General features: G+C 38.0%; 1 protein-coding gene across 3 annotated transcripts in view; it reads left to right on the forward strand.

Moving 5' to 3' along the window:
* RANBP17 (RAN binding protein 17) overlaps positions 1–13,739 on the forward strand; it is a 331,490-nt gene that overhangs the window by 215,408 nt on the left and 102,343 nt on the right. For 2 of the 3 annotated variants that reach the window (XM_060635017.3, XM_060635019.3), the window contains one exon: positions 10,942–11,001. The exons of the other annotated variant lie outside the window; for it this stretch is intronic. In XM_060635017.3, the coding sequence (XP_060491000.3) occupies positions 10,942–11,001 (60 nt within the window). The remainder of the gene's footprint in view (positions 1–10,941; positions 11,002–13,739) is intronic. 3 annotated transcript variants of the gene reach the window in all.

Below are 13,739 nucleotides of genomic sequence, written 5' to 3' on the forward strand. Positions count from 1 at the left end.
CCATGAGTGAAAGATTATGAACTAGTTACTAAGGAAAAATAGAAATATCTGGACTACATCTCCAACCTTTTGGGTTAATGGTCATAGTTGGAGGGTAGGTCATTGGAATTATAATCAGAAACTTACTGTTACTGGACCCAAATGAGCCTTTGAGCTGATATGTTGTATTATTATATAATTAACATAGGCAGGAGTAATCTCTCTTGAGACCTACCTTAGACCTTCCTCTTATTCAAAGAAATGGAGCCAAATTGTCATAATTTGGCCATGTTGGCATTTCTTTTCAATTCCCAACCCTTCTGCTTTTCTTCAGTAACACAGTAGAGGCAGAGAGGGATTTCTTTTCCACATTCAGTACTTTTAGAGCTATGGATTTAGAGTTATTTTGGAACATATTTAAAAAAAAATTTTTTTTTAATGTTTATTTTTGAGAGATAGGGAGAGAGAGAGAGCGTGAACAGGGGAAGGGCAGAGAAGGAGAGAGACACAGAATCTGAAGCAAGTTCCAGGCTCTGAGCTGTCAGCACAGAGCTCTATGTGGGGCTCGACATGGGGCTCGAACTCATGAACTGCGAGCTCATGACCTGAGCTGAAACCAAGAGTCGGACGCTTAATCGACTGAGCCACCCAGGCGCCCCATATTTTGGTACATATTTAATTAAAATCTTATATAAACAGATAAGCCTCCCCCGAGAAACTGGGTGTATGAGGATGGAGGGAGAACAGTCAGTTGAAGGATGTGGAGAACAGAAATTTCTAACTGAAAATAAAGAATTAGGAAAATGAAAAACTAAAGAGTAGTGTATAAATAAAAGCTGGAATATCAAAGAGAGGGAACGCATGGTATTAGAGACAACAAAGGGTCCAAGAAGGGTACCCAAGAAGGGTAAAGCCTTGACCTGTCTGGCTGTGGTCCATCATACTTACTGTAGTTGGACAAATCTTAAACACCACTTTCATCAGAGGCCTCCTCCCACTCAAAAGACTCTTTGCCCACATCAAGCCATCACTCCTTGGCTTCTAAGGTCCTCCATCATCTAGCCCCATCTACTAGCCAATTTTAGCTCCAATAGCTCCACTCTATCAGGCTGACTCTCACCATCTTTATCTTAAATTGTTTTGTTCTCTTTTTCCTTCTTCCCCACCCCTCCCCCTCCCCCACCCCATCACCATTCTTCAGTGTTCTTGCCTCCCCCCACCCCGTTCTTCAATGTTCTATTCAAGTATCATTCTTGCAGTTCTTAATACCTGGGTCTTATTCATTAAAACTTAAATAATGATAATGACAATGTTAACAGTCATTTATTGTTTGTTATCTGCCAGGCGCTGTGATGATAAGCTTTTACATGCAATACATCTTATAAACCTCAAACTAATCTTATGATGAACTAGGGTTCTTAACCCTAGTTCTACCATGAAATAACTTGGCTAAGAATACAGTGGTAGGAAGTTACATGTACAAGATTTGACCTTTAGGTCTGATTAACTCTAAATCTATTAAATGATGAACTGTAATTCCCAATCTTGCTTCTTTGTTTTGTGCTTTATGTTTAAAATCTTGAAGACAGAGTCAATGTCCTGTATATATCTTATATTTGTCAATACAATTAAGACAGTGCTAGATCATCAACTGTTTTCTTATTGATTGATTGTGGATTAGATAAGGTGAGATCGTCAAATTTCATTGCAACAAAAGCAGAGAAATTTTATTCTGATCCTAGTTATTTTTCTGAAGTAAATGTTGTTAATGAGAGCAGTGTTTTATTTAGGAGATAGTGGACTGAAACCAGACAATGTTCAGTTTTTAAGGATTGTAAATCAGAAAAGGATTTTCTAGTAGCTGTAACAATGTTATTTGGGGCTGAATCAGTGCCACTCTTGTATTCTTTCATTCATTAATCAAATATTTATAATTACTGTGATATTGTGATTTATAATAAGAAATATATGTTTGGTCTTTGTCCCCTTTTCAGGCACAGAGCTCCTCAAACCGTTGGAATTTCCTAAGTGATAAGAGCCAGTAAAGGTGTCTCGATATTCTTAACAAACCCCTTTTACCAACATGTGAGTTTATGTTAAAAAGGTGACTTTAGAAAAGCATCTAAGGATGGGGGCTGCTTGCCAGGGGGACTCAACCATGTGATTAGAGCGTTGGTACTTTCAGTCCCACTCCCAGGACTCTGGGAAAAGGAGAAAGGGTGGAGTTTGAGTTCAGTCACCAAGGGCCGGTGACTTAATCAGCCATGCCTAGGTAAGGAAGCCTCCGTAAAAAGCCAAAGGGATGTGGTTCAGAAAGCTTCTGAGTTGGTGAACATAGAGATTTGAGGATAGTGGCTCAGAGAACATGGAAACTCCGCACCCCTTCCCACGTACCTTGCCCCAAGCATCTCTTCCATCTGGATGTTCCTGAGGTACATCCTTTTATAATAAACCAATAAGCAAGTAAAATGTTTCTCTGAGTTCTATGGGCTACTCTAGCAAATTAATCAGACCCGAAGAGGGGGTCATTAGAACCTTCAATCTGTAGCTACCCAGTCAGAAGCACAGATGACAATCTGGACTTTCAGTTGGTGTCTGAGTTAGGGGCAGTTTTGTGGGACTGAGTCCTTAACCTGTGAGATCTGATACTATTTGAAGGTAGATAGTGTCAGAATGGAGTTAAATTTTGGAGACATCCAATCAGTTCCCACTGAGAATTGGAGAACTGCTTGGTGTTGGAAAAAAACACACTGGAATTACAAATACAGTTAACCCTTGAACAACAGGGGTATTAAGGGTGCCAACCCCTTTACACTGTCAAAAACTCAAGTTTAACTTTCAAGTCCCCCATAATTTTACTGCTAATAACCTACTTTTGACCAGAAGCCTTACCGGTAACATAAACAGTAGATTCACACATATTTTGAATTTTATATGTATTGTAAGTAAATCTAGAGAAAAGAAAATATTCTTAAGAAAATCGTAATTAGAGAAAATATATTTATAGTACCATACTGTAAAAAATCCGCTTGTAAGTGGACCTGTGCAGTTCAAACCCTTGTTGTTGGAGGGTCAACTATATGTGTAATTGCCTACTACGTGCTAAACATCAGAACACAATATGACTAGGGACAGATAGCCCTGCCCTCACAGGCTGGCGGAGGACACAGACAAAGCTGACAGGCAATCATTGTTCGGTATGATGAGGCCCATGACTGATATGCCCAAGAACAGTGGGAACATAAAGGAAGTCACCTAATGTCATCTTGGACAAGTCCTGGAAGGATTTCTGGGCAATACTCAGGGCTTCTTTTAGCATCATTCAGTTCTGTATATGACATAAACAGGTAAGTAAAATACAACTGGTTACATATTGGTGCAAAGAGATGCCAGAAAAGTCCAGCTTCATGTTTCCCACTTTCCCACTCAAGATTGCAAAACAAGACCAAGAAATGTAAATATCAATACACTTCAGATTGTTTGCCAAATCAAGGAGGTTGATGTCAAAGTAAATGCTGCATGCTTCTAAGAAGGTGATAGTAAAATAAATGAATTCCCTTCCCCTCTCCATCGGCACCAAGAACTACCCACTAGTTCTACTCTGTCATATCGGTGCCAGAGGTAAGTCAGGATTATCTTACATACGTTGAAATAGCACTCGATAGAAAGTTGAATTTGGATTTACCAGAATAAATGTCCGTGAATACATATTTTTCCCAATAGCTAGGAAGCAGTGTTGTCAAATAGTGAGACCTGTGAATAAGAGGTCATTTTACTGTGTAATCTTGAGCTGTCTCCTGACACTATTTGATTTTCCCCATGTAAAAAAATGGGGTTCATGATACCTGTCCTTTGAATGCACGTTCTTAATGATCCAAGAGAGACAATACAATGAATGAGCCTTCTCTTGGCCAAAAAGAAGATAATCCAAGTAATTAAATATTTAAAATAAATTCTGTTAATGAGATAAGGGAAGCAGATGAGGGCCATAGAGAAAGTAGTTGTTTTGTCACCTATTTTTCTTGGTTGCTAATTGAGAATTTTACCATTTTAAATCAGCTATGGTATGGAGAAAGGTAATGATTTCAAAACAGGAGTATTTACTATGAAAAAGGAGCGAAAGATAAATTGGGAAATATACTAGGATTCTCTGCATGTATAGATACATGGTTTGCAGAATATCATCACGATGGTAATAATTCCCCTTTAAAAAAAATCTGTGAAGGTGAAAAAAAAATATTTCATTGAACTCTTCAAAAACGGTATACCTCTCACATATTCCTGATTGTTTATCATCATAATCAAGCTAATTTCCAAAGCAAGGTGGGGGAAGTAGATCTGAATGGAGTGCTACAGAATACAGAATTTTTATTCATTTGTACAGTAGACTTTATCTCAAAGTAAATATGAAAAGGAACAAAGTTGTTTGTGCTTTGGAAATTGAAGCATTGTTCATCATGCATAATTGAACAAAGTTGAAATTTGTAGGTATGAAACCAAAAAAAGCCACAGCTATGATAGCTATTACAGGAAATGGAGGAAATTAATAATAAAAGACAGTACACTACCTCATAAATACATGTTCATCATGAGAGTGGAGGATGAGAGCATTAAGCAAATACCCTGATTAATTTAACAATTTAATCCTAGAATTGGAGTACAGATATTTCAGGATTGATTTGTTCATAGATAAGACAGAAAGACAAAATAAACAGCTTACTTTGATAAAGTAAGGCTTTTAGTTAGTGCTTGTGGATATGTGAAGAGAATACTGTTTTAAAAGAAAGGTTATAACTAAGGAAGACATCTTTGATATGAACATTTATTAAATAAATAAATAACCAAGTTTTGTGTCTTAAAATTACAAAATATGTCAAGGAATAGATTTGGGGCATTTTTGCCTTACATCCTATGATCTTGCTTTTTATAATTTATTCTAACAATGATCTTGCTTTTTATAATTTATTCTAAGTAACTGCTAGGAGCTATGATTTTTAAAAGACTGCATGATACTAGGAAAATAAATTAGGGGGAAGAAAGTACTTTAGGTCTCACTGTTCACTGAGTAAAGTTTAAATTAACCCTGATTAGAACACCTTTGAATACTTTTTTGATGCATAAAATGATTTATCAAAACATGTGTTTCAGTAAATTTTGGAAGATTTTTAGGAAGTGCAGGTAGTGTAAGAGTAGTTTACTAGAAAGGCTTTTTATTTTATATCGTGTCGGCATATGTGAATCACTTTGCCTTTTTCTCTACCAGCTATTTGGTAAAAGTCCGCAATTTGCCAAAATGGTTAATAGGACACAAATATAGACATTTCATGTGGTGTACCATGTAAATGTAAACCTTTGTAGTTACATGTTTCTGTAGCAAGAGAATTGTTTTAAAAGGCATGTAATTTATTAGCTATCGGTAGCTTCTTTATTGCCTTGCCGCGCTGCAGTAATAAATAAAAGAAAGTGAACTGATTTTACAAATGGCACACAAGGTGCACATTTTGTGGAAAAAAAGTCTTTTTTTAAAGAATTGGCATTAAATCCTTTTTTTGTGATGACAAAGAGGCTAAGAGTGCAAACTGTATTTTCTGTTTATCGAAAACAGTCTTTTTTTCTCGGGGGCATTTTTTCCTATGATCATCAAGGGATTTCAAAAGCAATAAAGTGTGGAATCATTGTTCGACTTGAACAGTATTAAAACTTAGGTTTTAATTTCAGTGAAGTAATAAGATTTGAACCTGTCTCACATTACAGCACTGTAAGGCATTTAGCAATTGTATTTTAAAAGAGGTTTTTAAGATGCAGCTCACTTGTAAGCTAACTGTCTGTCAGTAATTAATAGTTTTTCTTCAGCATAGGCTGTTGTGATCAGACCAAGAAATATCTGTGTTTTTAGGAACACTTTATGATAATTGTGAGTGCTTATTCCTAATTAGTCTAAATGTCTAAAATTTTCAGCTTGCTTCTCTGGCTGCTTAATAGAAAAAAAGAGAGTAGCATGTAAAACTACAGTGTGTCTTTGGGCTTTTAAAAATATGAATGTACATGCACATGTATATTTCAGTAAGCTTAACACCTAGCAAGATTGTATGTCAGTTGACTCATTCATTAACCAAGTGTTTTATCCTGCAGTATCATTTCCTGCTTTTCAGATATCACATCATTTGTATATGTAAAAACTGTTGGCAGATACGGTACTATATGTACAGCTAAACCCAGACTGGCAATCTGTGTTCTTCAATACCCAACGTTGAACCTATCTTTACTTTTTCAAAAAAAGCTTTAAAATATGAGCGTTTCCATTAGACTGGGGTGGCAACATACTTGCTGATGAAAGATTGTATTTACCATTTTGAATTGCTATTGAAAATAATTGCCTCTACAAAAGGAAACATCTGTATGATAGCACATGGTTAAAGCTGCCATCAATTTTTAACATTTGAGGGTTGAGCTATGACCTTTTATGATGACTGTGAACAGTAACTGCCTCCATTAGCCATAAGTTTTGTTTCTTTATTTTAGTAGATGGCCCAGACTGTAAATATTAGAGAATCTAAAATAAATCAACATATTATCCTAAGGATACAAAATGTAAGAGCTATTTGTGGTTGGGAACCTTTGACAGATAGTGTGGATGAAGCAGATGATTGCCTGCCTAGCGTATCTGGTCTCCATTGCTATGCCTGCAGGCAGTTTAGTGCTATGGTTGTATATTGATGTCAGGGTTAGTACTGAGTGGCTAGCAGTGACAGATGTCTATAATTACAGGCAATGCTTCCAGTATTTCTGAAAAGCCAGCCTATGTTGAACAATTATCTTATTTCTGCCTTGCCAAAGAGCATGTTCCAATTGCTAGTATTAGCAATGGTGAATATAGTGCTTCATCTGCTGCCTTGGGACAAATGTGGGAAAAGCACTTGGTTATAAAACATAAATGCAAAATATTTTCTCAACATTTTGAATTAGTTAAGTTCAGTGTTTTCCTAATTTTTATCTCCCCATAATGTCTCTGTTGAAGGAATCTTGAAATATAAAACACATTTGGCATACTTATTGAGATTTTGTTTTCCCCTAGGCCTGCATGGCTCCCCAGCGCCAGTATCCTTTGCTTTACTGAATAGATGTGTTTAAGCAAAGTTGGCTTTGAAACAACTTTCTTCAGTGTGAATTACATTTTCTGATCAACTTCCGTTACAAAATTGGAAATGCGTTTCTGTGGACAATCTCTCCCACACCATTTGATGAGGAAAATTGAAAAACGATAGACAATGCTGAAATGTGCAGAACACCTTAGTACACTAGTGTCTTTACATTTGCTGAGAATTGCAATTCTCAACTTTTATTTTAACCCTTTCTTTTCAGCCTTCAACCACTTACCGTCCTTTCCTGTCTCTAAGTGTTCCCGACCACTTCTTTCCACACTCCCTTTTGGCCCGCTTTCCTGAGTCATTAGAAATCTTTTCTTGCTTGATGGTCTGAGTTCTCAACTGTACTTTTTTTTCTGACCATTTGCATGTGTGAGACATGGGCTGTAATACCACACTCCCCAGCAGGTGTAGCTGCCTTAATACTTTCCAACCCTACCATTCTTAAAATTGCTGAAGTTCTAGGCACTGGGTATTAAAACATTGTCCATGCTATAGGTTACAAATTCTGTATTTTTAGGTAATGTAGAATGAGAAATGCCTAGGAAATACTATTTGAGAATGTGTTTTATCTTCAACCTTTCTCTAACCTGTGTTGGGTTTCTACTTCTGTGCTTAACCACTTTGTGGAGTTATTCATTACATTTTCTCATCTAGTCTTCTCAGCAATGTCCTATTTAGTAGGTATAATTATCTTCATTTTACAGAATATGAAAGAGACTTCAGGAAGGTTAAAAACTTGTTCAGTGAGATACCCTGGCTTTGACCAAATCATCCTACTCTAAACCCAAGTTTGCTTTCCACTGTATCACATTGCCTATGTATGTGTCTAGAGGCAGGCATCCAGGCATGATCAGTTTTAAGTGTAATGATGATTGACAAAACAAACATCACAAATTCCATCCCCATCTTTGCTGTTTTATTTCCCAAGGGAAAAAACTCATCTCTGCAACCACAGATTAGACCTTTGGTACTGGATAACCATCAGTCACAAGAGAACTAAGCAAGTTCTAGATCCTAGATACTTGATATAATCCATCCTATTATATAAGAAGCATTTCACCCCATAGTCTAGTGTCAGAGACCAATATGATATTCATATATGAAAGCAGCCCCTTTCAGTTCTTACTGAGCCTGCCACACAAAGACTCTTGATAATTTAAAACTCTAACGATGGTGTTCTGGAACCTTTTCTCTCTGTGCATCAATTTATCAAGCAAAACTTGGAGAATTGGATGGACTCACTGATCTGAATTGGGAAAACTCTGATAATTTATTGGCCCCAGGGGTGTAAATCATCTCTACTTATCCAGTGAGTTGAGAATTTAGCCCAGAAATAGGAAACAAGAACTTGGGATGACTCAGAAAAGGAAGATGAGGGATTTGAAATCCAGAACTGAGGTGAACTCTGTTGCCACAGAGCATTCTGTTTTCCTCCTGTCTCCTTTCCCTCTGCTTTTCCTGTTCCTCCTCCCAGAAGATAGAAGATAGAAGTGTAGGAGTTAAGCTGCCTTCCATTAGGGCTCTCTCCCCTCTGATCACTCTGTAACCGTTACTAAGGCTACACACATACCAACTTGGAACGTGTATCTACTTTGCAGCATCTAATCCAGATAAAGCACAAAGAAAAGGGACTGTCCTCTTGTTGCATGCCTCATAGTCTTAATGTCAGACTAATATTTGTCTATATATTATTTAATAATAGTGAGCATTTACTGACCACCTGTTCTTTTTAAAAAATTTTTTCAATGTTTCTTTATTTGAGAGAGAGAGAGAGAGAGAGAGAGAGAGAGAGAGAGAGACAAAGCTTGAGCAGGGGACTGGCAGTGAGAGGGAGACACAGAATCCGAAGCAGGCTCCAGGCTCTGAGCTGTCAGCACAGAGCCCAAAGCGGGGCTCAAACCCACAAGCAGAGCAGGAAGATCATGACTCGAGCCAAAGTTGGACACTTATGAGCCACCCAGGGACCCCTCCTGACCACCTGTTCTAAGGGCTAATAGCTAGTGTTTATTTGGTGCTTACTATATGCTAAAAACTTTCCAAGTGTTTCTGACATTGTGCTGGCAGTGCTATATATATATCATATAGCATGATATGACAATAATAATAACAGTTAACACTCATGGAAATTTTATTCTGTGCCAGGACTGTTCAAAGTACTTTGCATGAATTAACTACTCAAATCCTCTAAAAATTTTCATAAATTAGACCTACTATCATCCTCATTTTATATTTGAGAAAATGGAAATTTGGAGGGTAAGGAATTTGATCAAAATCACCTAGTAAATGGCCAGCCCAATGGCTAACCTTGGGCTTCAGACTAGGTCCTAATCATTTCACTAGACTGCCTCTTAATTCATATTATTCGTTGTGTTATTATTTTTTCCACTTTACAGCTGAAGAAGCTGAGACTCTGAGAGGCTAAATAATTTAACTAGGATTATTGGGTTAATTCATTAAATGAAAATATTTATTGAATACCTGTTATCTCCCAGGTACTGTGCTAGGCTAGCAAGTAGCAGAACCTCACCCAGAACCCTGTGTGTATTACACTGCACAAATATTCTGTTTCCTCCAAGGTGACGTCACTGAAAATACGTACACAGTTAACTTGCCCATTTTCTGTCGTCTTACTGAGAAAAAGATATACTTCCTGGGCAACTGCCAATTGTCTTGGTCCACCGGTTGAGGTGTTGCATATGTTTTAGCTGATGGTCAACATGGAGAAGTGTTCAATAGGAAAACTAAAATGGGAGCAGGACTTATGCTATTGCCCCGGGCATTGCCTGCCCAGAGAAACCAGAAATTAGAGTTTGAAGGCATTAACAGGCCACCAGAAGGTGAACTCTGATTGCTTGCATTTGGGGTAGGTTCAAGTTTTCACTAACGAGGCTAGTATGAGGGACAGAAATTGAAAGGCAAAAAAGATTGTAGGAACGTTTTTGAGTAAAATTTGAGAATATAATGAAAAGTGAAAATAGCTGATTTGACAGAGCAATAAAAATATACATATGACACCCCCTTTTTCATTCCATGGGCCATTATTCCTCCACTCTTTATGTCAGGTCACTCTTCCCAGAGAGTTGAGTATCTCTTAGGAGGAAGGTACAGAAGTTGTTTTGGATGCAGAAAGTGGGACAGGTTTCAGAGAGGCAGTGTGGAGGCAGAAATGAAATATGAATAGGTAACACGTGTGAATGAAAATAAAGATGTTAGAAGTGGAGATGAGGACCTGGTAAAGTCTTACTTAATACCTACTATAACTATAATAAGTTGTGTTTTTAGAGGATTTGGGGGAGAGTGTGTGCAAGAACTAGATTAAGTGGTAGAAGACTGTATGATTTACGTACCCTTTGAATGACCATAGAAATGAGTTCCATTTATTAAAAATATACTTTTACCCATGAAAAGGTGACTTGGCCTACTTAAATCATTAGCCCCAGTTGCCACACTTGCATAATGAGAGTGCCTCATGAGAAACAACACTACTAAGAGATTCTTAAAAATAGTTCAGTCAAGTATTATTTATAATTTGTTCTTTTCTAGGGCTATCCTTTAATAATTGGTTTTTTGAATTATTCCATGGAAGCAAACCCATGGTGTAATCCATACAACCACATCCAGACTCTGAACAGCACTTCACCATTGTCTTTGCTCAAGGCTTCCAGGATAAAATCAAAGTCCCAGGAATATTTTAAGTGACAGCCACAAAGATCCTGAACCACATTTTCTCTCTCTATCTGAAGTTGGGAGGGCCTCCTGCTCTTCCCTAATCCCTAACGTCAGGTGCCAGGTCCCTAAACTCTGTGCTTTTTAGGTTGTATGCCTGAGGAGTGATGTGTCCCGAGTTCCAGAGAAGGCTTGGAAATTAGTGAAGGTGAGTTGAGTTGCTGGTTGTTGTGGTGGATCACCAGTCTTTATGCTTGTCTCACCACAGCCTCAGGCTCTTATTCCTAAAACAGGTACATGCTCACAGTGATAAGTGTAGAGGTGCCTTCTTGGCTCCCTGTTTATGCACTGTGTAACCCTGTAGTATGCATGGTCTCTAACCAAATGTTCAGTAGTCAGCCAGTAAGCAGGATCAACTGCAAAGACTCAGTTTAGTGTGATTGCACAGTGTGGAAGCAGCCTAGGTTTCTTGATTACAACATTTCTGAAGTGGCCAATTCTAACCAATCATTCATACCTGGAAGGAGAAAGTTTTCTTAGGGCTCCCTTGAATAGCATCTGTTACTGAACGGTATCTATAGTACATGTATCCCTTATGCCAGAATATGTTTCTGGTGGACATCTTTGAGAGATATAGGGGATTATGGTAAAAAAAAAAAAAAATCTTTTATTTCCCAGTTCCCCACTTCCACCATCACCCTTGCACAGACTACATCCAGCATCAACTTCTTTGCTCCAAGGTCTAATCATGGTACAAATTTGCTATTGCACAGAATTATAAACAAAATGCCTGAAATACATGGTCTCAAAACCTTCCACCAGAATCAATCAAGCTGCCTTCTAGTAGCCTTGTGCCCTAGCCATGGTTAGCTTCTTATTGTATGAGCTTGGGAAGATAATATATTTACCCCCGTGCTTTACCATGGTTTTAGCCACAGAAGACTAGTCTAACAGAAGCTTGGCCGCAGACATGGAGTGAGTTGGCAGCCAGCAGGAGCAAAGCTGTGTCAGGACAAATGTACACTCCCCATCTTCTCTAGTTGGCTTTCAGCTGGTTGCACCGCAGGAGTCTTTCTATGGGCTGTGTATCCTGTGACCAATAACTGGTGCACTCGACCCGGGTCCCTCTTGGCTAGTGAAGGCCTGTCGGGAGACATTAGGTTCATGCTGGTGGAGATCCTTAGTCAGTGGCTCCCTGAAGGAAAGTGAGGCAAACAGCCAGCTTCTGTTGAACAGGTGGTAGTTAGACCTTAGATCTGGTCGGGGAGGGGGAGGGAGAGAATCTCTCCAAAATTAACCAGTATTGCTGGTTTTCACACTGTACCTGTACTCCTCTTTCAAATAAATGATTGTTTAGAAACCAATCCAAAAATATCTCTGGCAGCATCTGGAGCCCTTCCTTAGCAGTCTGGATTTGGGCCCAAGTTAGGAATGGATACCCCACTGGGGTGCAAGCAAAAGAGGAAGCATGTTCTTAGCCATGCATCAGTGGAGGCCCCTACTGGGAGAGGGGATTATCACAAGGCAGCAGGCAGCCCAGCACCCCAGCCTGCTGAGTTCATGCTTTGTGCCACAGGATGTGGAGCGAAGGAAATGTGAGGCCAAAGTGGTCGCTCCAAGTTTTCTTATACAATAGCTTATTCAAGCAGATTGGGAATGCCTCTTAAGAGATTTGTTAGGTACGTGTCCCCTTAGCAAGATGGCCACCACAGATGGTGGGTTCAGATATTCTAATTGAAATAAACACTTAACATTTCATATTTATTTTGTACTTCCATAGCCAGCTTTTATCAGTTGCCATTCTGTATTCCACTGAATGAGGCAAGCAGAATTCTAACCTTTTACCACTTGGTTTCCAACATAAGTTATGATTTTAAAATTAAATTCTGGCAAAAGATTTTTTTCACCTAATTTTGGTCCTTATTTTGTGGTGCAATTTTAAATGATATGAGGGAAAAATTAGTCCACCAAGATTAGCGTGGATCTATTCAGTAGCACTAAGTTTGTATGTTTAACATGAAGCAGTGATATTTGTACCATTAAATCTCTTCATGTGTCATGTTAATTGTGATGATCATGGTTGTTTTTTTTTTTTTTTTTTTTTCTGCCTTAAGCATTCATGAAAGACCTCAGTATCTTTAGTTCCAAACGGTTTAGATCCAAGTCATTAAATCCTCTATTCCCTCTTACACCTCGCCTTCTCCTCCCTCTCCCACCTTGCACTCCAACGGGTCTGTTTTGTAGAAAGTACTGCATTGATGTCAGGGACACTTGAAGACTAAGACAAAAATACGAAAATCGGTTTCTCATGCACAATAAGTGAGTTCACATTAAGTTCCAGAACTCTTTTCCTAAGGGGTGTTAATGTTTTCACTATATTGGATCCTTTCTGGTGACAGATTTTGTCTTACTAAATGACAACTGGTTAAAAATCTTGATGAATCATTTCAGCACATTGAAACAATACTTTAGAATTTACAACAATTATCAGGGTTTTTAAAAATTTCATGGTATCAATTTTGTATTAGTAAATGAATTTGGGGGGAATAAATTGGTTCAGGAAAGTATATTATCTGATGGCAGAATACTTTATTGTTGATTTCCACAGCACTGCTAATTTTCTGCATTGAGCCTGCTTACAAAAGCTCTTTGAGAAGTTATAACATCTTAAACATTTATGGAAGGCCTAGGGGTATTAACTTACTGTAATTTTCTGAAGATTCATTATCCAAAATCTTAATTCATTATAACAACTGTTATGAAAACCTATAGAACCAGTGTTTTCTCTTATTTTCTTATTTGCACAGAATGAGAGATTCATTGTTCTTTTTAATTTGTTTCATGTGGTGCTTTTGAGTACATTTCATAGAGGGCTGTTATTGAATTTCTGTGACTGTCATTATATATCCATACAACCTTTAGGAACTAATATTCTGGGTTTCCCAG

The sequence above is a fragment of the Panthera onca genome, chromosome A1, assembly GCF_046562875.1.
Source record: "Panthera onca isolate mPanOnc1 chromosome A1, mPanOnc1 haplotype 2, whole genome shotgun sequence".
In the NCBI taxonomy this organism is placed as follows: Eukaryota; Metazoa; Chordata; class Mammalia; order Carnivora; family Felidae; genus Panthera; species Panthera onca.